Source organism: Catharus ustulatus, chromosome Z (assembly GCF_009819885.2).
Source record: "Catharus ustulatus isolate bCatUst1 chromosome Z, bCatUst1.pri.v2, whole genome shotgun sequence".
Lineage (NCBI taxonomy): Eukaryota > Metazoa > Chordata > Aves > Passeriformes > Turdidae > Catharus > Catharus ustulatus.
The window spans coordinates 63,758,459-63,783,733 of NC_046262.2; the positions used below are offsets into that span (position 1 = coordinate 63,758,459).

Here is a 25,275-nt window from a genome sequence, read left to right on the forward strand (position 1 = left end):
TTGGCTTGACTTACCTTAGAATACAGTGCAAAAGTCTGACAGCATTAAAATACTGCTGGCATCTGTAGAACCGTTGAAGATCACATGCTGATTTCATGTATTTGGTCCACTTAGTTTGCCTCTGCTCATATCAGTGATCTAGAAATTAACTGACAGTATAAAAAAAAATTTATTCCTTCCTGATTACCTGACACTGACTTGCTTTCTTATTCAGTTAAACAAATCTGAATCTAATATTGAAATTATTTAGCTGTTTATTAATTTTAAAAAATGTGAACTCTGTTTAAAATCTAAGCCTTTGTGGAAAGGTGGACTTTTTGGGGATATTTCTAATAGATAAAATTAAATTTATTTTTAAAAAATTGGTGGTTCTGTCATTTTATTCTTAGTGTTGGATTCTACTTACACTTTTCTCATTATCCCTGTAGGAACACAGGCTTGTAGAATCATAAAAATCTTGACTTCCCATGTTTTAATTCTAGTTTCTTTGACAAGTTTGCATGAGATAGAATGAAAACAAATACTGTGAGATACTGGCAGTCTTTTGTAACCTAACAGAATACTGGCATGATACAATTCCCTCTATTTTGTGCCCTCAAGAAGACAATCTCCACGCCTTCAAGATCCTCATCAGCAATTTCTGTGTCAGTCAGCAAACACTAATTAAATTCATGCACTCAGTGCAGTGACTGCCCAATCAATAATGCCAAATGAATATATTTACAGGGATAACAAACTACTTTTACTCAGAGATAAACAAGGTTATAGTACTAATTCTTGCTCTTAACTGTATTTACAGCAACTGCTGCAACAATTAACATAGTGGAGAAATTACTTCAAAGTACTTTCCTAATGTGTTTTTTGTGCAGTCAGGTCTGGCTGTTTCTGGATAAAAAGCAACTATTAAAGTGCTCATGAACTAGGAAACTTCAGGAGATTGCACTGTACTTGGAACAGGCTATTGCTTGATTGTGACAGAGCTCTTCTAGTAAATCCATCAGAGACCCACCACGATGTTGCAGGGTCTGAAGTGTCTCTCATGAGGAGAAACTGAGAGACAGGACTATTTTGTCCAGTGAAGACTCAGGGATATTTCTGCTGTTTGTGTACAAATAATCTGAATGGAGGGCACAAAAGAATATGCAGCCAGGCTCTTTTCAGTGGTGCTTAATGACAGAGCAAGCAGTGGGCACAAACAGTGTTAAACACAGCATGTTCCCTGTGAACAACAGGAAACACTTTTTCACTCGTGAGGGACCAAGCACTGATGGGAGGAGATTGCCAAGAGGGGTTGTAGTGTCTCTATCCTTGGAGATGCTCAGATGCTAACTGGACATTTGGACATTGTCCTGGGAAATCCCTTGGGTCACAAGATGACATTTAGAGGTCCCTTCCAACCATAGCTGTTCTGTGATTCTGTGAACAGAGAGTTGTTAATATGGTAGTAATCATAGTAAGAAATAGGCAATTTCAGCTTCAGTTCTTTTTTAAAAAAACAGATATTCTCAGAGGCCAAATAGGGTGCTGGTGTTCTTCCCCACCTTCCCATCTCCCTGTGTACTGAAGGAAAGGCTTCTTGCATCATGCTCAATTCTTATTTATGTGTTATCCCATCAACCTTTAGTATTCTTTTAGTTGTTGAATTGCAAAGTTGTTTCAGTCTGAAATCTTTCTGTTCAAAGAACAGAAAAATACCAAAACTTTTCAAGTTCACTGTAGTTACAACTATAAACTGGAATTTTGGACTAATTGGTTTTTATGCCAAGATTGCCAAAAACAGATGATCCTTTCAAAGAGTAATTTGATACTCAAGAAATTTGCAGTGCCAAACCAGCCTTTTTAAAAAGTATTTTGTTCCTAGTATTTTTGAAGGGGAGGCATTATCTAAACATAAATCATCTTTATTCATTGTTCTACGTTTCCTTTTAGGTAAAAACTAAGTACAGAGGAAGTTACTGTAAGACTGAGATTCAGCCTTCCTGTACAATGCATGCAGCTTTCACAGTAAAAGTCATGGACTGGGGTGGAACATGAAGCAGTCTTACAAAGTTCTTTTGCTTTTAATGCCACACAACACTTAACAAGAACATCACAAGACTCACTGAGTAGGATTTAGGCAGTTTAAATTAATTTTTGAACTCATAAATTCAGATTGATTTTTTTTTTTTTTTAGCTCTTAAATTAGGATTTGGGAGGCAGGGGGGGAATTGTGTTTTGATTTTGGGTTTTTTTTAAATTTGTTCCAGTGTTTTGAAACATAATTCTTGCACATGCATACCCTACCACACTGTCAAATACACAAAGTGATCTTAAAATGTGTTGGTTTTGTTTCCAGAAATATTGAATACGAGGCTCATTGAAGATGTGTAGAATCAGCAGGTGCTTTAAACTGTACAAGTACATTTCATAACTCTGTCAGAGTTTCTGTTTTTCTGTTTTTCCCAGAGAAGTCTGGGATCTAGGTAAAGAGGACAAATTTGAACACACTAATGCCTGGACTTTGTAAGAATGCTAGATCAGCTCTGACAGGAAGCTTACAGTATATCCAGTGTCTTTGAGACATTTTAGGTGTCAATCCAGGTAAGTGCTAATCCCCATCAAAATGGAACCTCCTCTCATGATCCAGGGCACTGTCTTGTCCCTTTCAGAGGCTTGTTCAGTTCAGTAACACAGGAGAGTACCCATTCTGCAACTTGAGCAACAGCAGCTTGATCAAGATGCAGTGATACAAAAAAGTGCTGCCATTTTTATCACAAGGATGAATCCCCAACAGGGCTCTGCCCTACTGCATTTCTTACTGTTGCAGAAGCATTTCCTATTAAAGATAGATTTAAAAAATGTACAATCTTCCTTACAGAAAAGTTACTGGACTTTTTTTTTTTCCCAATTTTATATATCCAGGTCTAGAAGGCTAAAGGCAACTTTTTTAAAAGTCTCTAAAGTAGCTAGAGTAGTGCCTGAAGTGCTGGTAAGCCATGCTGTTTGCAAGGATGTGCAATCCAACAACACATTAGTAGTATCAAAGAAGGTGCTGATTCACACCTCAACTCTTGAAGGTGTAGCCTACCACCTAAAGTTGGATGTTTAGTTAGTTATTCAAATTGATCTTTTATTTTTTTCAGACCAAATTACTCATAGCCATAATGATGTGGATCTAGACACCTAGATCCAAATTTGTCACTAGAAGAACACATATTTGTCCTTCTAGTGTAACTTCTGGTTAAGTATTTCATTATATAGCAAGTATTTGTTTTTGTGGCTTTACCAGCCTTTTATAATCTAGCCAGATGTGGGTGAGGGGCCTAGTATAAACAACAAAAGTTTTAACAGAAAACTGATCATCTGCTATTTCAGCATAGTGCATTAGAACAATATATCCATTAAAATGTTGAGTTCAGCTGAATGCTTCTTCATCAAAATTCTTCAAAGACAAATTAATACTTTTCCATTTCTGAAACTCCATTTGTGTCCCAGTTTCAACGTCCTCTAGTACAAAGCTTTTGATTTTGATCACTGGTAGATTATCGAATGTCTTGTACTTCACTGTGATCCCCCAGTCATGCTGGCACTCAGCATTTTGGCAATGCATCTTGCCTTTTTTCAGAAAATCATCAAACTTAACTGGTTTCCTGTGGGGCTTTGTTATGTAACGCTCCTTGAACGTGTCACCCAGGACAGTGTGATGAGATTCCTGAAACAACACATGCCAGAAACACTTAATATTAGAAACAACATTCCTGACTTGTACTTGTCATTCCCCCTCCCTTCTCAAATACATATTCTCCCTGTTAAGGCACTTGCTGTCATCCTCACCTTCCAGCTTCTTTGGCTCATTGCTCTTTTTTACCCCCATTCATGGAATACCAGGTACTAGAAGGACCCAGGCCTGGGCTTATCAAAATTTAAAAAATAAATTACTGTGTATCCCCAGTCACCAGCTTACACATATTTGAACTCAGTAAGCTTTTTCAAAACTGTTTGCAGTATTTGAGCCGTGTCCATGAAACTAAGAGAATAATTCAGACAATGGACAAGTTTGAGAGATTCTTGTTTCCCATGAGGGGTCATTACTTTGGAGTGGTAGAAAAAATAACCCTAACAAGGCAAAGGAATTGTTTATATCATATATAATAAAAGATTAAAGAAATTAACAGCCTTATTTGAAAGCATATGTACAATCTGAGCTTGAATCTGAAAATGGTAGCTCCTCCTGGAAATGCAGTTTCTAGGGATTATTTTAAAAACTGAGGGGTTATTTGCTGAGTACTAAGCAAAACCACTTATTGAAGAGTTTTCTGAACTCTTGGATCTATTTGCACAGGTATAGGTGATAAGTCAGGAGCACAAAATAGAGTAAAGGTCAGAGGTGCTTTAAATAGCCCTTGTTTTTTGTCAAAGAAATGTAACCAACTTTTTACAAAGCTGAGCTATTCCCAGCTTCTTGCAGAGTAGTAGTTAGCACTATCTACATTCCAAAAACAGTGTTAAAAACAAACAAAAATTTGGCAAGTGCTTGAAGGCAGACATGGGTATGCTCAGTTGGGGCCTGAAGCCCCTTATCACACTGCAACTGCACTTTTCAGAGCAGCACAAATAGAAGCAGCTTCACAAGAACAAAAAGGAGAAATGTAAAGACTCAAAGTGCCCAGAAAAGTCTCTCTTCCGTGATCACCACTTTCTGCATGTAGGATATTGCCTTCTTTTGTCTACAGAGAAAATATTCATGTTCAGAAAAAGTAAAAACAAAATGTCCCTAGATACACACAGAAGCAATGGGAACTACACCTACCAAATGGAAAACAAAATAATATTGAAGAACTGTAGGGCTCTTCTTACGAAACCATGGTTTACCTTGCGTTTCAAAACTCAAACTGAGCCATAAGACAAGGAGTTTATAACCTGATCCCAGTACTTTGTGTTAATTTTCAGTCAACAGAAATTGTGGGAGAAATACCTCAATAGCAGAGAGACTTCCATCTAATGCTAATCAGTAAAGTACAGTACTTTCACAATTACAAGCTGCACCTGATTATAAGCCACAGCTCCGGGTGTCGGCAACTTTTCATTCTTTGTCCATAAATAAGCCGCACCGGATTATAAGCAGCACTTTCGTTCACAGCAAGGATATGCATGCAACTTTCACAAAGTTGCCAATTAGTAACAGAATCGCGTGATCACGGGATTTACTGGCTCAGCCTCGCTCGGGGCGGCCGCCAGGGAGCAGCCCCGGCCCCACTTGTCGCTGCCACCAGGAAGTAGGAGAGCAGCGTGCCCACCTGCTGCCGCTGGGAAGCAGGGGTGTGGTGTGCCCGGCTGCTGCTGCCAGGAAGCGGGGGAGCAGCGTCCCCGGCCACTGCCGCTGGGAAGCAGGGGTGCAGCGTGCCTGGCCGCTGCCGCCGCCGCACTTCCTGGGGCCAGGCAGCGCTGCTACCACCGCAACCCTGGGGCCGGGCAGCGCTGCCGCTGCATCACCGCTGCCCTGCCACCCGGGGCCGAGCAGGCTCCGGCTCGGCTCGGTGCTGCTGCGGGCTCGGACTTCCGGGTTGGGAAATTTCCGAAATTTGTTCATATATTGGCTGCTCCTAAGTGTAAGCCGCACTTCCAGGTGAGGAGCAAAATTTTAGTCAAAATGGTGCGGCTTATAATTGTGAAATTACTGTAAATATCCAGCAGTAACTCTAGAAGGTTATGTAGTTAAAGATCAGGGGGTATTCAACAAAATTCGTCCCAAGGGCTTCAGGAAAACTGAAGTGATTCCTACTGTATCCCATATTTGCACACCTTGGACAACATCAACTCATATCTTATATCATACTACAGAAGTAAGTCACAACTGTTCCTGTCGTTTACTGATTTACTCAGAATTTCTATTCTCCTCCAGTTTGCACAAAATAGCCCACTTCCACGCTGATAGACAATGCAGTTAGTTCAATAATGCTGACTTTCCTGGTGGTCATGGATGTAGCTCCTACACAGAAACATACCTTTATAATTCTGATGTCGTCTGTACTGCACACATACACTTTGCATTTTCCACACAAAAGATTTTTTTTCCCTTTCACTACTTCACATTTTGTTTCGTTCTTCCTGGAATCTCGTAGTACCTTGTCCCTCTTTTGCAGGCGACATACCTTTAATAAATAAATAAAAATCAAGATCATTATGAAATGAAGTCCCAATGTCAGTCTAAACATGAATTTGGGCATGTAACATCTAGGAAACTACTACTTAAAGCATACAAAACAAAACACACCTTGCTCTGATAACTCTTACCAAGAAAGAACAGGGTACATTTGTCCATTTAGAATGCAGGGCTAGAATGAGACTATGTGATGGACAGCATTCATGCTGTTTGTTCCTTCCTCCCCTCTAGTCTCCAACAGCCCCTCTGGTCTTAAGGCTGGTATGTCAGTGTGAACACTGAAGTTGTGTGAGACCCTACGGCACAATTAATGCGGCTGCTCTGGGAATCCCATAGTTTGGAAAGAAAACTACAGAGACCATAGAAACTGCGGGCAGAGAAAGAAGCAACAAGGCACATCTGGAGCTGAGAACCAAAGGCAGAAATGGAATCCCCCAAGAAGCAGGAGCAATCGCACCAAGCCTTGGAGGTGGGAGAAGAAATGTCACGAAGGCCAGGGTGCCTTGGGCACCCTTTGTTGCACAGCTCAATCTCTGCAAGCTTGTCTGGTAACACAGGATGATTTGTGAGTCAGGGTGTATGGGAGAACTATGTGCAAAGCTTTTTTATTAGTAGTGCTTGCCACTGGCTTATTCCAGGCTTCCTAGAGCCCTGGGGAACACCACTGATAGCAGCCCACCAACTGTACTCAACTCCAGTCACTCCTACTCTCTGGGCCCAGCCATACAGCTATTTTTTTATCCATCAAAGAGTGCACCCATCCAAGCTATGAACAGCCAGTTTCTCCAGGAGAAAGCTGTGGGAAATGGTGTCAAGGTCCTTACTGAAGTTTAGAGAGATACCAGCCACAGCCTTCCCCACATCTACTAAAGAGGGTCACACTGTCACAGAATAAAGTCACGCAGCTCAGGCAGGACCTGCCTTTCATAAGCCCACCCCAGGTGGGCCTGATGTCTGATTGTCCTGTATGTGATGGGTAATAGCACCCAAGATGATCTGCTCCATAACGTTCCCTGATATCAAGGTCAGGCTGACAGGGCTGTAGTTCCCCAGATCCTCCTGGTTTTTCTTGTAGATGGGTGGCCACACTGACCAACCTCCAGTCACCTGGGATCTCCTCGATTATCCAGGACTGCTGATAAATGCCAGAAACTGGATTGATGAGCTCTTCCACCAGCTCTCTCACCCTTGGGTGGATCTACTCTGGCCCCATAAACTTGTGTGTGTTGCAGTGGTGTAGCAGGTCACTAACCAGTTCCTTTTTGGTTATGGGGCCTTTATCCTGCTCTCTGTCTTCCACCTCAGGGATATACCAAGGATATACTGGATATACCAGTTTTACAGAGGCAGACAAGGCATTAAGCGCCTTAGTCTCTTCATCTTTGTCACTGTTTCCTCCCATATCCAATAAAAAAATGGAGATTTCTCCTTAGCCCTTGGTGGCGGTCCATGCACATCCATGTGGGTTATCACTTGGCCCTACACAGAGACTTAGTAGGAGAAGGCTGAAACAATTATGCCTTTAAAAATTGAGTATGAAAACAAATCACAAACCGTTCTTGCAAATGTTGTTTCATCCCAGTTCTGTAGCTCTTCAATAGCTGCATTCATCATTTCTTCCTTGTAACAGTTTAGTTTTTCATTCTCAACCACTTCAGTTTTGCTTGTCACAAGGATGCACTTGCTGCCTCTTGCCCTTCCACGACCTATACAGAAACACATTTATGCTCTTTAGTTACTCTTAACAAGATGTGCAAAAGTGACAGATCTGCCATAAGATTATTAAGGGCTTTCTGTGTGGCTGCTTTTGTTTGCAATGATCAGATTCAGATAATGCTGCTTCTGAAGAGCATTTTTCAATAACAAACCAGAACAAGATGCCCCCTTCCAGGTATCCCCATGGATATACCCCAGCCAATACTGTATTGCCTGCTTCTGTGGCCTCCCTGTGTTGAGTTCAGGCATGCTTTAAAATACAATTTTGTGTAGCATCTTGCTGTCTTCTTGTTGTATTAAAAAAAAAAAAAAGGAGGAAAGTTTATCTCAGTCTTTCCTATTAGTTTTCAGCCCTGCAAATTGGTGTATAAAGAACTCTAAAAACCCCATATATCACAAAACCCAAAGAAACTGGAAATATAATGCTGACAAAAACACAGACAACAGCAGCAAATGCCTTCTCTTCTACCTGACTATGCCTACAGCCTGTCTGTTTATTAAAGCTGTGACATAGGCAAACCCAGAACTACAGGGATCTCACACCAGTTTAGCAGTATTTCAGTTAAAAAAAATGTTCACATTTTTTTTTGACCTTCTGTGCCACAAAAACCATTTTTTTATGTGGTTTGAAACTGACATCACCTCTTTTCTTTGCACCTATAATGGCTTTTTAATAATAAGCGCTATATTTTCATCCATAAAAGTAAATTCTGGACCAACTATTTTATTACAGAACATAGGTAAGAAGGTCACGACGCACTAACCCTGAAAGTAGAGTACTGTGTAAGTACAATGGAAAACACATTAAATTATGATGTTAACTGCTGCAAAATAGGATAAAATATTGCAGATGCACCCTTAAAAGAGAAGGCAGTTATATGCCATTTAGGAATTTGAAGCACAAGTCAGTATTTAGTGTGGCTTCTCCCCTCTATTGGCCACACTGTAAAATCACCAAATTTAAGGCCAAAGTCATGACAGACTTCTCTGGACAAGCAGGGAAGACAGAAACTGGGTGTCTTTCTTTTGGTCTTAAATGTTAGAGATCTGCACAGGCAAAGGCCTCATGCACCTGGGAGTAGCTGGGTTGGTAATGAACCACAGGGCTGGGGAAGGCCTTCAGAAGCCAAGACAATACAAGAACCCCATTGCAGCAGTCCTTTGTAAATTGTCACAGAATGATTTGTAGTATTTCTGACAACAGTTCTTCTCGCCATAGTCCTGCTTGTATGTATAATTGTCTACTTGAATAATCAGCCCTCAACAGTTCAATAACCTCGTGCAGCATGGCTAATCTGCCTGGCAAAGCAACAGTCAGACAACATCAAAGACTTAGCTCTGTGAACAAACTTATCATGTCCCATCATTCACTTCTTTGCTCTAAGGCACAGAGGAACAACAGCAAGGCATGCACATATTACTACAGTATTTCCAATGTGCCTTTTAGCAGCATTTCACGTCCATTTCTAGGCCAAAACAAGTTTATAAAGTAATAGCTCTAAAATTCCATACCTCTGACTTGGATCATTTTGGTGACATTACCGAAGTATTCATAAAGCACCACAAGGTTGCACTCAGTAATATCAATGCCTTCATCAGCAACAGATGTAGCAATCAGCAGTCTGATGTCTTTGTCATTTCTGAATGCGTCCAGTACACCCTTCTGCATTGGCAGGGTCATACCTACAGTACCAAGAAATTGTGTCAGGGAAAAAATACCCAAGAGCTCCTTGAGCAAGATACCCACACTTCCTTTTACTTAAGTGATTAGAAATGAGTACATCCTTCTGATCTGGAAAACTACTTCAATTTTGATACGCAGCTGGGTGTATATTATACCCACTGACCAGGGAGTCCTGTTGATGTGTCACAGGAATTATCAACCTGGGAAACACCATTTTAGATTCAACACCCAGATGATCTTTATTGGAGACACCCATGCAGCTGAGTCAAAATCCAAGCTAATGCTTAAGCCATAGGTAATTCATTTCAGCTGTGTCTTCCATTCTGTCTTAAAATGTCTTTCTGACATCAAACAAAAAAAAAGGCGGGATCTATAAAAGTAACAGAGATTATCAAGAATTAATCACAAGACGCTGTGATAGTGAAGTTTCTAAACTGCCCTTGAACCAGCAGAAGAATCCTGCAGGAAAGTATCATTGACAGTGTTACTGCTGCTTTAACCAAAGGTTCTGAACAGAAAAGGCAAGCATGACCTTAGGATCCATTCAAGGTCTTTCAGATATGGAAGACTGCAAGTGCAAACCTGCATGACTTTCCTCTGTTTCAGGGCACAGAAGATGAACACAGGAAAAGCAGAACAGTTCTAGCAGCATAGCCACCACTGGTTTAGCATATCTCAGTGCAAATCTGCATACCTGTTTTATAGTCTCTTCTTGCTCTACCCATCAACACATCTGGCTTTATGTGGCTAAGTACAGGGTTTGCCTCTATCCACTTCTTCAAAGCCTGGGGAGCAAATAGGTAGTTAGATCCCGTATGCAGATGAAATGCTAGCATCTTGACAGTACAGAAGAAGAAAATTCAACCAAGCTACTGTAGGCTGTTAAATTTAAAATGGAAAGCTGCCAGAAGATGCTTGGTGCTGTTAGTTTGGACTTTAGCCTGCTTTTAAACTTTTCTGGTTAGCAATTCATCCATCATGTCTGGATGAAAAGGATAAAACAGGGGGCTGGGTCATTCAGCTGATAAATCTATTTGCGGTGACAGAGATAGCTGATATTTGCAGTAAATGTTTTAATCTACACATGCTAACTATTAGTAGCACATTAATTTCAAGCTCAAACCTTTTCTGGGAGCAAGGTACATAAGGGGAAAAAAAGCATCATTCAACCTAGATCCTTGATCATAGGCAAGTATGAAACAGACCAGTGATAAGAGTCCAGAAAACATCTGCTGCAGAAAGTTTTCCCTTTTTCTTGATCAAAAACAGGTCCTAGGGCACATGACTTCTTTAGGTCTATAGAAATACTCTGAGAAATGCATAAATACTTCCTGATGTGCAGTCAGTAATGGAGTGGAGCTGCTGATTCTTAACACCACTACCATAAGCCAAAACTGTTAGAACACATCCAACTGACTTTAGGCCTCAAATAAAAATCTGAGGGCTTAATGATCAACTATAACATGTAATTAGATGTCATGAAAGACACCACAGCTGTACTGCAGTTTTCAGAAAAAGAAAAAAGCCTCACTCATCCTGTGTCAGAACATCAGGGCTTGGGTAGACACAGTAAAATATATTAGAAACGTCAAATACATGCACATTTTTCTATTTCAGATCAAAATAGGATGGGTAATAGATGAGACATTTAATTTCCCCACTCCCCATTTTACGAGTTTTAAAAACAAATGCCATACAGCTACTAAGGCTCTTGTCTTGGCAAAGAGAATAGTGCGAGTCTCCGGGTTATAGCGGTATGCTTCGTCCAGGATGCAAGCAAGTTCTTCCAACTTTGGATTCTCATTTGACTCATCTTTTGAAAGCGCAGTCAGCTCTAGTTCTTTCTCTGAAAGAAAAAAAAAAAAGGTTTCTTGAAAAATTTACCTTTTTTAATGGAGAAAGCAGAATTCCCACACAAACCTACTTTCAAACAGCACACACATACTCTTTAGCTTCTTTTTCTTGTTTTGCATTCCATTCTTTCAGATGCAAACAGGGAAATCTATTGGTCAAATGCAACAAAATCCCCAGAAAAAAAAAATCCCCAAACTATGAATATCTCACATTTTGTGTTAAACTGACATGAGAGCTTCTGCATTATACTGTGTACCAAAAGACAGCAACAAAACAAAGTCCGCTTTTGCAGAATTTCTTCCTAGAAAACAACTGACACTCAAGGGCAGACAGCCCAGTAATTTAAAACTGCAGTCAAAACTGCAACACAACAGACCACAGTTAGGAATACAGCCCACTGCTCGCTAAATCAGAAGTCAGAGAACAGTGACAACCTCTAACTTTCAATGAGAAGGGTAGAAGGGCCACCTGCTTCTTCCCAGAAGACTGGGACTGACCAGGCTAGGCAGCGCACTGAGCAGTGTATGTTGGCTCACCTAACGCTACCAGCATCCATGACTGTAGACCATCCCCCTACTTGTGGGGCACAGCCATAAGAGCACTGCTGCCTTATCTCCAAGCCAGGTATGTAAGAACTTACTAGAGCATCCAGCTACAATTATGACTATTTTATCAGCTTCTGCACTAGAAGCTTATAGTCCCAGAAATTTAGTCCCCCCCACCACATGCCCTAACACTGTACTTGCACCTATGCAGTCACCACAGCTTCTGGAAAATGCAGTTTCTGGAAAACCAACTGCACTTACTCTGAAGAAAATACCTGGACCATCCTACCACAAGCTCTCTTCTCCCCTGCAACTGACACAGGTGCTGTGGGAAATACCTTGAAATTTCTGCGTTAGTTGCTTCTCTAACTCTGTAAAAGGTCCATTTTTCACATTTGTGAAAAATTCATTTAGGTAGGCTAAAGCATCTTCGATGCGGGCATCTTCACTGATAATCAGAGCGTCGTTGAATTTCTGCTTGGGAAGAGAGACATGCCTTTAGGCCTCATTTTCCACACGGTGGGATGAACACAAGTTTTATTTAGCTAGATTAAGTGTTGCAAGCTTGAGGTGTTCTTCCATTTCTGTGACAACACAAGCACTGCAAAGCCTCCTCTGCACTAATCTGTCCCTGGTGAGTATCACAGAGACAACGCTTACACGCCTTATGCTTTAGCCTGTGTCCACTTGCTGCAACCTTCAACATCCTCACTTAGGGGGGAGGTAAGTACAAATCTCCTCACTGTCATGACCAGTGACAAGACTCATGAAAACAGCCTGAAGCTGAATCAGGGGAGGTTTAGTTTGGATATCAGGAAAAGATTTTTCACCCAGAGTATGGTTGGGCACTGGAACAGGCTCCTCAGGGAAGTGTTCACAGCACCAGCTGGACACAGATCATGAAGTGCTTGGACAAAGCTCTTGGGCTCCTGGTGAGGATGATGTCCTCTACAGGGACAGAAGCTGGACTCAGTGATGCTTGGGGATCCCTTCCAACTTTATGTACAGTAATTTCACGAATACAAGCCGCACCAATTTGACCAAAATTTTGGTGGAAACCCGGAAGTGCGGCTAATATTCCGGGGCGGCTAATACATTAACAAAATTCTAAAAGCTGCCAACACGGAAGTGAGAGCCCGCGGCAGCCCCAAGCCAAGCTGGAGCCCGGCCGGCCCCGGCAGAGGTGGGAAAGCCTGGCAGAGGCGGGGCCAGCAGTGTGGGGGGCGGGCGGCAGAGCCTGAGCCAGCAGGGCGGGGCAGGGGGGCGGCAGAGCCCGGGCCAGCAGGGCGCGGGAGCCGGGGAGAACTGGGGCTAGCAGTGCAGGGGAGCATGGCAGAAGCAGGAAGGCCGGTGGGTGGGGCTGCCTGGCAGCGGGGGAAGCCCAGCAGAATCGGGGCCAGCAGCGTAGGGGAGCCCGGCGGTGCGTGGGCATGCAGTGCCGGCCAGGGCGAGGAAACGCGGCGGCGGTGCAGATGGGAGGGGGCGGCCGGCGAGCCTGCCAGCGGCGGCAGTGCCTGGCCCGCCGGCAGGGCGACTACGTAAACAACGCAGCAGCGACGCGGCCGGCATGCCTGCCAGCGGCGGCAGCGCCTGGCCCGCCGGCAGGGCGACTACGTAAACAACGCAGCGGCGACGCGGCCGGCATGCCTGCCAGCGGCGGCAGCGCCTGGCCCGCCGGCAGGGCGACTACGTAAACAACGCAGCGGCGACGCGGCCGGCATGCCTGCCAGCGGCGGCAGCGCCTGGCCCGCCGGCAGGGCGACTACGTAAACAACGCAGCGGCGACGCGGCCGGCATGCCTGCCAGCGGCGGCAGCGCCTGGCCCGCCGGCAGGGCGACTACGTAAACAACGCAGCGGCGACGCGGCCGGCATGCCTGCCAGCGGCGGCAGCGCCTGGCCCGCCGGCAGGGCGACTACGTAAACAACGCAGCGGCGACGCGGCCGGCATGCCTGCCAGCGGCGGCAGTGCCTGGCCCGCCGGCAGGGCGACTACGTGAACGCAGCGGCGACGCGGCCGGCATGCCTGCCAGCGGCGGCAGTGCCTGGCCCGCCGGCAGGGCGACTACGTAAACGCAGCAGCGGGGCGGTGCTGACGGGAGAGGGGGGCCAGTGAGCCCGGCGGCGGCTGCAGCACCACCCAGCCGGCCCCGTCGGCAACCATGAGCGGGCCGAGCCTGCCTGGCCCCGCCCCGAGCCAGTAAAGCCCGCTATGCCGCGATCCTGTTACTAATTGGCCAGTTTGTGAAAGCTGCGCACGGATTCTCGCGACGAACGAAAGTGCGGCTAATATTCGGGGTGCGGCTTATCTATTGACAAAGACAGCAACATTGTCGAGGCACCGGGGGTGCGGCTTATAATCCGTGTGGCTTGTATTCGTGAAACTACTGTATATTCTACAATTACAAACAGAACAACTGGTTCAAAATCTGCTTCTAGGTGAACATACTCGTACCAGAAGGAACAGAATGACCTCTGTATGGAAGGAAAGAGGATACACACTTACCCGCAAGTGTTCAGTACAAATGAAAAGGTCTCTACAAATACTGCTCTCCTTCTCCTTATCTTCCAGTTGCAACAGCCTGCACTTCTTCTGAGTGGAAACTATCCATTGTTCATATCTCTGTGTTCCAAAGTAATTCTTGTTGATTTGGGGGATGGTATCTATTAAAGGAGAGAACAAAAATTTGTTCACCTTAAATAACAAATAAAAATAATTACCTAGAAGATAACACATTTCCCACTAATATTGGCTCTAAAAGGTCTATGCAAAAGAACAGTATTATGACACAATCACAGAATCACTGAGCATGGAGAGCCCCTGTGGAGGTCCTTAGTTCAACCCTCTGCTCAAAGCAGATCACATAGAACAGGTCATTCAGTCAAAATGGGCTTTGAATACTTCCAAGGACAGAGAGCCTACAACTTATTTGGGCAAGTTGTTCCAGTGTTTGACTACTTTACAGCAAAAAAGTTCATTCTGTTATTTAAATATTTCTGTTTGTTCCCACTGGCTCTTGTCCAGACTCTGGGAACAACCTCTGAAGAGTCTGTCTGTCTTCTTCACTCCCTGTGTTTCAATGTATACCCAGATGTTAGCCTAAAATCACAGCATCTTACCCACTGAGTAAATCTTCCTCATCAACACCTCTGTCTCAGACATCAGACCTGAGATAATGTCTGCAAAGTGATTCTGAGCTCGCATTTTAACCCATCTGATATCTAGAGAAAAAAAATGAAAGTCAGTGTGCTGAGTAAGTAAAACATTTCCTCAGGAAGCACAGAACAAATTATTGTCTAGAAGAATGCTACACATGGTGCTCCATGCAATCACAATCAAGTTTATCATCAATGAGCACTGCAGGTGCACAGAAAAAGTCTCCAGTCCTCACTGGCAGAACTGAATAAAAACCAGAGATGGTGCATCAACAGCAAAGAGAAAATAGGCCCAAGTGGCCATTGCCTTACTGCAGGACAACAAGAGACTGCAAACCTAAACTTCTCTCAAGCTAGCAGGAAGCAAAGCTCCAGCTTAGTTCTAAGCTTTTATCTTAAATCTAAAATACAGGGGAATTGGGTAGCTGTCATTATCATGGTGCTTTGCAACTCATAGGAAAAAAAAAAGGAAGTGTGCTTACGTGTTTCAGGCTTGTTTCCAAACCTCTGCAGATCTTCTTTGTTCTTTCTGACAGTGGATATGGCCTGTATGTCAAGGTAGGAGCAGAGGGTACAGATGTGCTCTATAGTTTCATCAGTGCTCTTGGCATTACCAACTCCAACAGAAGCAGTTAAACCTACAATCTAAGCACACATATGATTAGCAGTGGTTGCTCCTTTGTCACAAATGGAATAAAACCAGGAGATACTGTTACCAGTCACCAAATTGCCACCATCTCCAAAAACATTGAAACAAAACAGGCAGCAGAAGCAAACTAGAAGCAGGCACAAAATCTCAAGAACCAAAACCTGTATGTACTTATGTCCTCTCCAGGCACTCAGACTTTGAGTATTTAAACTTAAAATAAACTATAAAATAAAAAAATCCATAAAAAAATCCAACAAGCTGTATTTGTCGGTGATTATCATACAGAGGAAGAGCAAACCCACACCTAGATCCATGCTTTGCATTCATTCAGAGATGTTTTCTCAGCTGGATGAAAACCTCATGCCAGCAGAGGCAGTGGCCCCATTTTATGGGGCAGAAAACAGCAACAGAGAGGTAACAAGTAGATTACTAAACTACATGCTTTCTCAGCTCTTCCATTTGCACTCAAGCACTCCAGTCTTTGCCATGCTTGATCACTCTTTCTTGGCAGCTGCAGGGAAGATGTAACATTGGAAAAAAGCCTGGAAGTGTCCAAGAACGAAAAAATGATGCCACCATTTCCATTTGCAGCCATTGTTAAATGGGAGCTTTAACTGGATCAGCACAAAAGGCAAGACTTTTCTGACTGCATTGCAAAACACTTTCACCTCTAATGTCTTCACCACTAATGGCTGCGCCTTACCTGAGGCAGCTCGTTTGCCGAGGAGTCAAATTTTTGGTCCAGGTATCTGGTCATCAGCACATTGTAAGGGTGGTTGCCTGTGGTGTTGTGGCACTCATCAAATATCATCAGAGTGAAGATGGAGAGGGAGCTAAGGATCCCCTTCTCCATGCTGTTCACAAGAATCTGGGGAGTTAGCACAATGATGTCACTGTCCCTTATAACGCTTTCTACAGAGATACTTGCAACTGTTTCACCACAAATTCCTTGAACAGAGTATCTGGAAAGAAGATACAAAAAAAATGAGGTTTGAAAAAGGATACCTTTACAGGACAAGAAAAGCTAGAAAAATGGGCTTTTCAGCGAGTTTGAAAGGCAAGTTACTAAGTTTTATATGTCATAGAGTTGGAGCTGGCAGTTTGACCACAGAAGATGAGGAATTACACTTACCCACTTCTTTCAAAATGCTGCCTGAATACATTTTTCTGTTGCTCATACACTGGCACTTTGGTTGCAAGGAAGACAATTTTTGCCTTTTGTCCTGAGGGAACGTTTTGCAAATGATGTTCACAAATCAGAAGTGCCACAAAGGTTTTTCCAGATCCTTCAAACAAAAACCATGAAAGGTAAAGGACTGCCATGAAAAGATGCACCTGTAAGCACTAGCTTGTCTCATCTGAATGCCTTGCAACAAAGGGGAGCTGAGAGTGGGGCCACTCCTCTTCCAGACTTGAACACATTTGGAACAAATTTGAACACAAGGATGTTGCTTGCTCAGGTGGGGAATCATCCCTTTCTCTCTCACAATCTCAGTCGTAAAAACCATTAATCAGTCACTGGGGATTAAAATCCATTTGCAGTTGTATTTGAATTCTTTGAAATCACTGAGTCTGTTTTTCACTCTTAGCATGTGCTCCCACATCAAATCAGACTACATAAAGACATCAGGCCTTTTCAGCTTCAATCCTTCCCCATGCAGCCTTGCTTATCTCCCACTTGTTTTCCTTTGGGCCTCAGGCTTGCTGTGCAGGCTCCCCAGAGCTCTCCTCTACCCCAGCCTCTGTTATCCCACTTGCCTCTCCAGGACTCAGGGGCAAATTAAGCTGTCTGAAGTTGTAGGCATCACAGCAGAGAAGAGAGGGGAGCCTCAGGCTAACTCATCCTATTTTTCCTTCAACTTGCAAGACAAATTTCTTAAATATCTTCAAAGATTAGTGACTAGCTTAAACTGAAAAATCCACACTGAGGAGTGAGAAAGCAGAAGTCAGAACATGGAAATGAATGCTCAATGTGCTGAATACAAGCACTGATGTGTGAACAGACACGTCTGTCTTGCCATCCTCTGTGCTGCCCATGGTCCAGGGTAGATCTGGATCTCCTGAATGGAAGACAGCTTTGAAAGAAATGGCTGGAGAAGTTCCATTCAACCTTTACCATTCCTTATCCTTCACAGCCACATGCACCAAGAGACTTTTTCTAAGAAATGTCTGTCTCCTTACCTGTGGGGGCACAAATCAAAGTGTTTTTCCCATCAATAGCAGGTTGTGCAAGCTCAATCTGGTAGCTCCGAGCCTTCTTTGGTGTATAAACAGATGAAGATTCATTGGCACTTTCTAGGATGAAGCAATGTTTTTGTGAAGAGTGTTGCAATAAAAATGCAAAAAATATGTTGTGCCCATATAGTTGCAATCTAAAATCATAAAGGTAAAAGAGTCTTTGCAGTCTACACAGAACATTCTCTGACAGACAAGCCTCTTAACAGGACAGATGCACCAAACAAGAAGTTTGTGTGAGTTTGATGGCACACTTTTGTTACCCCTCAACTGTGATTCATAAAATGAACCCATTTCAAGGTCTTGGTTGACAACACTCACTTCACCTGGTCTTTCTTCAACTCAGAATGAAAACACATTTTGGACTTACAGAATAGAAACTAGAAACTACTGGTGGAGCAAAATTTGCCATGACAGTCACTGCACAGACCCTTTGCAGTCACATTCAGTTTTCTAAACTGGTTAACATCAGGTCATGTGGGAATTAATTATATTAGAGAAGAAGTGCATAAACAACAGGATGGTTTGGAACCTTTTTTGATAATGTGCTGACAGAACAACTTTTCACTAGAAATGCAATAAATGAGGGGCAACTCCTAACATTTGCAATGCCCAGCATGAGATCTTTTAAACATTAAAACAGAAAACAGTTAAATCAAGTCAGAGATTTGTACTAATTCCTCAGCACCTTCCATTGTGGCACACTACATCTGTGTCCTTTGGGAATCTCAAGGAAATGGAAAACACGAACCACAAACTTTTGAGTTCTTAACACTTACCTGAAACTGAAGAGAGATTTTCGCTGAGATTATCACATTCTGTTTCTTCAGAAAATGTCATCACGGTTTCAAAGTAATTCTCAGAAGTATCTGTCATTTCACCATCCACATCTTTGCCATTATCTGTACAAATGGAAAAAAGATACGTTAATGATTCTTATGATTTTAAAACATATTTGCTGTGATGACCAGGTGAAGGAGCTGGTTGCTGGAAGAAAAAGACTACAGTAATTTCACGATTATAAGTTGCATGTCCGGGTGTCGGCAACTTTTTGTTCTTTGTCCATATACGTCTGGGGTTACAAGACAGGATGTGATAAAAGGTATCTATTCTATCACCATCTGTTGATGGTGGGGCAGTGATCCATTATCTCCACGGGAGAAGTTTTGCTAATGGGCCATCCATTGAAACCAGGCAGGGCATTGTTCTTTATCTTTTCACAACCCATCCTTCCTCCAACGAGTCATTTTCTGCTAATGGCCCATTGAGTCCCACTGTGTGACTGATAAAATTACTGCATCCCATTGGAAGTTGCTCCAGCCAGGGGGAAGGGCCCAACATTTCTTACCAAGATAAAACAGAGGTATTGGGACACTAAGGGAGCCCCTTTCTCCACTGGACTCCAGAGGAAAACTGGATTTCTCCACATCATCACTGGACCCCCGGAGGGAAACTGCACCTTCTACAGGAGCACTGCTTCAACTGAACCACATCTGTCACTGCAAGAGGACTGCAGCCACCATTTAATGGGACTGCTACCAACACCCTGCCTGACAGGGTGTCAGGTTGTACTCTGACTTTGTCAGGGTTTGGAGTTTGTTTCTTTGTAGTACTGTATTTCTATTTTAATTTACCTAGAAAAGAACTGTTATTCCTAATTCCCATATCTTTGCCTGAGAGCCCCTTGATTTCAAAATTATAATAATTTAGAGGGAGGGGGTTTACATTCTCCATTTCAAAGAGAAGTTCCTGCCTTTCTCAGCAGAAACCTGTCCTCCAAACTAGGACAATATATAAGCCAAACCTGATTATAAACTGCACTTCCGGGTTTGGATCAAAATTTTAGTCAAAATAGTGCGGCTTACAATTGTGAAATTACTGTACATAAAATGATGCTGCACAGAGGCTCCTTTTCAAGGAAGATGGATAGCATGGAGAATCCTGGGTTTAGAAGAACCATGTGTTCAATGCATGTGCAACAATTTCCAAAAAACAAAGGAGACAATAGATTGGGAGGAAGGTTTATTCTCTGTGTTTAGTGACAAGAAGTCACTTTGTAACATGGACATTAACCACAAGCAGGAAAAATTCTTAGGAATTCAAAGAAGCTTTGTAAATTCAAGATTCTGCTCTGCCTTCCTCCCCACCTTCTGAAAAGACCTAGAAATTGTAAGAATATCTCTATTCTTTATATTAATGATCAAAAGAGACATTTTCTTTGGTGTTATAATTAATACTTTCTCAAAGAACCATCCCTGGGCCCTGCATGAAGAGTCTCTTTGCAAACAGAACATATGATCACAAAGTACTGCTTTTGGAGTGGGAGAAAGAACACATCTGCACATCAATCCAGCTCCAGAAAGCACATGATATCTGCAATTAATTTCTGGTACCAACTCTTACTATCTGCCAGCATAAAATGTTTCCAATGTTTCTTCAGTAGGCTGATTTTGGCTTTGCTGAGTTGGATGTTAGAGGAACCTGACCAAAAAACAGTGATAACTTTAGAAATGTAACTGTCAACAAATAATATGCATAGCGACCAAATACATAAAATAATGTCTATATACATATAGGTATTACTCTTATGTATTATTTTACCTAAAATTTAATAAATTTATTAAATGTATGCATATACAATAATTAATTCTCCAGGTAAGAAATTACACCCTTTGACTGCAGTAATAAAAAAACCTTCAAAATAAGAAATATAGTTTAAGAAGCCACTTAAATATAGCTTAGCCCTGTTGCTAATTAAAAAACCAGTTCAAACAAGTACCTAGGGAGACAGCAAATGTAGATACGTAGATACACAGTCGAGTTTATCTAAAATCACTTTTTTAGTAGCAAAATAATGTATTCTTCTCTAAATTCTCTTATGTTGCAGGTTACTTATACAAGTATTTTTCAAGGAGGGGAGGGTAAATTCAATGACAAAAGCAAAATCTTATAGGATATAATTCTGCACTTTTACAAAATATGAACATAATAACTTGGTGAGGGCTGTTTATCGATTTCTCATAGAAAAGGTATATGATCTGCGCTGGGGATCATAGAAGTGTATCACTCTCTAGATTAAGACATTACTAATCATATTTTATCAGAAAATATTGCATCTATCACAACTCAAGCAAGCAAAAAGATGGCAAAAGTTGAATTAAGAAGGGAATGAAGAAAATAACTATGCGGCTGTTTTTTTGCCTCAAGAACCTGTGCTGTCTGATTCTCCTTACCAAAAATAGGTACCATGCCTAACCATTTGGGAGGAAAAACAGTTAAAAACTATTTTATGCCTGTTTATAGGATACTACTTGTATTTAATTTTTTGTATATATTAAAAGACATTTAAAATAAGTCTTCAATTTTTTTTCTTTTTAGACTGCAAAGTAGTCTGACGGTATCCTAAATTTGTCTGATTCTCCTGAAAAAAAATACTGTCTGGTGTAAAAATGGGAAAAGAATATAATAAAAACAATTCACGTTTTACCTTCTTTTATATTCCACAGTTCACTTGCATTATAATATCCTGCATTATCCAGTGCCAGCTGAAGACTTTTGGGCCAGTTTTCCTTATCCGAGCGACAGAGGCATTCAATGAGTTTGGTTATCCCCGCTGCCTTGCTTCTGTATTCACTGATCTGTGCACACCACAAACAGAAGCTGCTGTAGGTTCTGAGCAACCAAACCCGCTGCTTGTTGCTTAGCAGATGGAATTGTTATGTTTGACGTCCAGTTTAAAACTGCATTTCCTTCTCAATGAATAAAAGTTTTACAATAAGATTCAGCCATTTACTCACTACAGCTTCAATTCTGTCAGTGTAGCTACATACTAAACTTAGCTGGACTATAAAAATAGGTATGCTATTTGTTTGAATGTTTGTAAATGGTGTTAAACATCACAGAGCTATTCTGTGAAAGTCCTTGTAATAAACTTTATCTGCCATAAACCTGTGAGGCTCTCTAGTTCAGAATAGGAAATGAAAAAGTCACAAAAATTATGGCAGGCCTGTCACCAGCCATCCTCCCCACCCAGCCACCAGTCACACAGGCACTGATTTATCCCACAAGTGGGGTATCCAGCATTTCTCTGAAGCAAAATTAGGTAAATACTAGAATTTTACCATACCTGCAGGATCTCATCACAATCCCTCTCTATCAGGCATGTGTTTATGTATGGCATGATTGCTACAGGATCAACTTCTAGCATTGTTGCTTCTATCCGCTTCAACAGCTGCCTGTGCAGCTCTAGTTTTTCAAGCTTGCTGAAGTCCCAGTTTTCAATTGCTTCTGCCAGTCCAGTGTAACCTTTCAGAAAAAGAGACAAATCACCACTGTGAATTCAATCTCTACGTAGAATAGTTAGGAACAAGCTGAATGAACATTTTCTGAGCCACACTGGAGAAATTAAAATTATTTTGTCCTGTAAATGATATAAATCTAGATGACCCACATACAGTTTTTATCTAATAAGTGACTATTTTCCTTTTTAGCACTTGTATGTCTAATACAAAAAACTTGATGCTAAAAGACAAGTAGCACCTGCAAAAGCAAAAAAAAAGCCACACTATGTCACAGGTCACATCACCCAAGCTACTATATCCACTCCAGTCTTTCATTCATACAATCCCTGGAATTCTTACATTCCATGATACTCTTCCACGGGATTCCCAGAGCAAAGGACACTACTCAGAATCACAAGATGCTTTGGTGGCCTTTGCTTTTATTTACCAGCATTGTATCTTCTACTCTTGTGCTTGGGTCCATCCACCTTCAAAAATCCCTACTGTGCTGGATTGAAGCCAGTCCCTGACTGAAAGCAGTACAGACACCTGCAACCTAGATAGTCATCAAATAACTGAAAATACTGTCCTGGAACAGATAGTGGCAGAGCAGCATATTTTAAGAACTTGTGAGATTTGCTGTGCAGACTTCTGAAGTGGAAAAAAGAAGATCAGGGTTCCAGGGGAACTTGTGGGCAAACAAAAGAATTTGCCTAACTTCTTGTTTCCTTTCAGAAGACCAGGAGAGTGGTATGGATACTTACCACAATAACGTCTTTAGTCTAAGTGTTACTTATCCCTGCATCTACCAAAAAGAAGAGTAATCCTAAATTTTAGTATCTGGCCCAATTAACAAGAACTTGGGATAGGACTTTGAATCAGAAGGCTAACTGTCTCAAATTTTTCTGAAGATACACAAAACTGAACACTACTAATAGGTTCAAAGTAGATAGTTCTGCAATTCAGAAATCAGGATTATCACACACTGGTTAGAGGTTGCTCTTGGCCTAGTGCTTGCTTTAAGGGTTAAGTAGGCTACATCTAAGTGATAAAAAACTTTGTAATATTTGTTCACTGAGATAATTAATCATAATTAATGGTAAGGAAATTAAAACAAAAGTAACTTATGGCATGAGTTTATGAACACATCTAATAAATCATCAACAAGAACCTATGAAACAATATACATGTATAGAGGAAAGGTGCAGAGGCTGCTAATTTTATACCTTCACAACCTCTTCTGCTCCATTTCATAAAGGAAATTGGATTAGGAAGTTACACATGAAGTAGTTACAGCAACTGTAGAAGAATCATTCTCATAAACTACTAATGGTTATTTACTTATTGAAACAGACGACTTGCAGTGCCACTGAGTAATTTTTAAAGGTTCTGAAAAATTTTTTGAAAATCATCTAAGACTCTGTCGTTGAGTGAAGTTACCCCACGCTACCAGACTTTTGGCTTTCGGTTTCAGAGGATTTAGCGTCCTTTCATTGTATTTGTAAGAACAATGGCTGCCTTGTTTAAAGGCTCTGAGACGGACAAGTCTCGGGCCAGTGAGGTTTTCTCCATGCTCAGAATTGTTCCAGCTGCTTCACTTCCCAACAGGCTTATTTCCAGGCTCTGTCAGCTCGCCTTTTCCTGCGGCAACCTGGCCTGGTGTGGCAAGACCAGCAGCCGAGCCCCCGGCCGGCGCTGAATGCCCAAATTTCCCAAATCCCCCGGGACCAAATCCCCCACCTGCAGCGACCAGGGCGTCCAGGAATCCGCGGAGCCAGCCCTCCGCCTCCAGCAGCAGCACGGCATCCAGGAACAGCGCGGCGGCCGCCGTCACCCCCCGCTCCTCCTCCTTGCGGACCCTCTCCTTCACCTCTGGCACCGAGAAACCAGCACAGCAGTGAGGGCACCGGGCAGGAAGGTGATGGGGCAGGGGCAGGGGCAGGGGCAGGGACAGGGACAGGGGCAGGGGCAGCCCGCTGCCGGCTCTCACCGTCGGACAGCCAGTCCGTCATGTTGCTGAGGACGTGCACGGGGTTCAGGCTCCTCTCGATGTACCGCCGGTAGCACCGCAGGCTCTGCTTCTCCTCCGCCGTCATGGCGAGCCCGGCTGCGCACCGCCGCCGGCGGCCCCGATCCCGATCCCGGTCCGGTCCCGGTCCGGCCTCGAGCCCGCCCTAGCCGTGGTACCGGCAGAGCTGGCAGGGACTGACTGGGAGCCACCCCCAGGCAGGGAGCGACAGGAAAAGGAAACTTCAGTGCTGCTGGAGAATAGAAACTGAAAGCGGTCTGGAGGGGAAACGCTGCTTTCCGTTCTTATCTGTCCTTAGCAAAAGGGGACCGCGGCCCCCACCCCAGCTAACTGTATGCGCCTGCATGCGGCTGGAAAGGCTGGAACCAGCCCCTTTTTGTGGCTGTCAGGATGAGAAAAAACACAGCGAAGAAACAGGAGTAAACACATCGGCCTATCTTCTCTTCTCTCTTGTCCCCGGAAAAACCTGAATGAGCTTTTATGGGTTGTATCCTGGGGTGTTTTAAAACGATAGAAACACTTCTAAAAGCTTTCAGAAAGCAGATCAGGCAGGTGAATATCAAAGGAGAAGGATCACCAAAGAAGCAGAAAGCACCCACAGTCAGAAGTGCCCTAAACATGACAGTTCCCGTGGAAACCTCGCCTCTCACCATGTGCTGAGTGGATGTGCCATACTCAAAAAGACGACTGGCACGTATTGGCCCAACACAAGATTCCTGCTTTCTAAAGCCTTGCCAACACAAGACCACTGAGTCATGGGTTTGTACGGGACAGATAGGAGGTAGCAGGGACAGAAGCAAGGGCATTGAGGAAGGCATTGACATTTCATTTTCTACTCTAGAGTCCACTTTTACTCTCAAGTATTTAATGTCCTTCCTTTCCCTTCCTTTCTCTTAAGGCTTCTGTCTGTTGAAAGGGTGATGGGGCATTGGAATAGGCTGCCCAGATGGTGGAATCATCATCCCTGGTGACCCAGCCCTGAAGGTG

General features: G+C 42.9%; 1 protein-coding gene across 1 annotated transcript; it reads right to left on the minus strand.

The window, feature by feature from the left end:
* Positions 1-105: 105 nt before the first annotated feature.
* Positions 106-25,275, minus strand: DDX58 (DExD/H-box helicase 58). Its single transcript, XM_033084725.2, has 18 exons — positions 24,250-25,275; positions 24,000-24,131; positions 22,106-22,284; positions 21,467-21,617; positions 18,759-18,881; positions 17,926-18,039; positions 16,877-17,030; positions 16,448-16,706; positions 15,578-15,740; positions 15,060-15,161; positions 14,446-14,603; positions 12,280-12,415; positions 11,240-11,388; positions 10,237-10,327; positions 9,371-9,541; positions 7,697-7,848; positions 5,985-6,131; positions 106-3,691 (listed from the first exon to the last, which is right to left on the minus strand). Exons 1-18 carry the CDS (start codon positions 24,353-24,355, stop codon positions 3,395-3,397), a joined length of 2,784 nt encoding a protein of 927 aa, XP_032940616.1. The 5' UTR covers positions 24,356-25,275; the 3' UTR covers positions 106-3,394.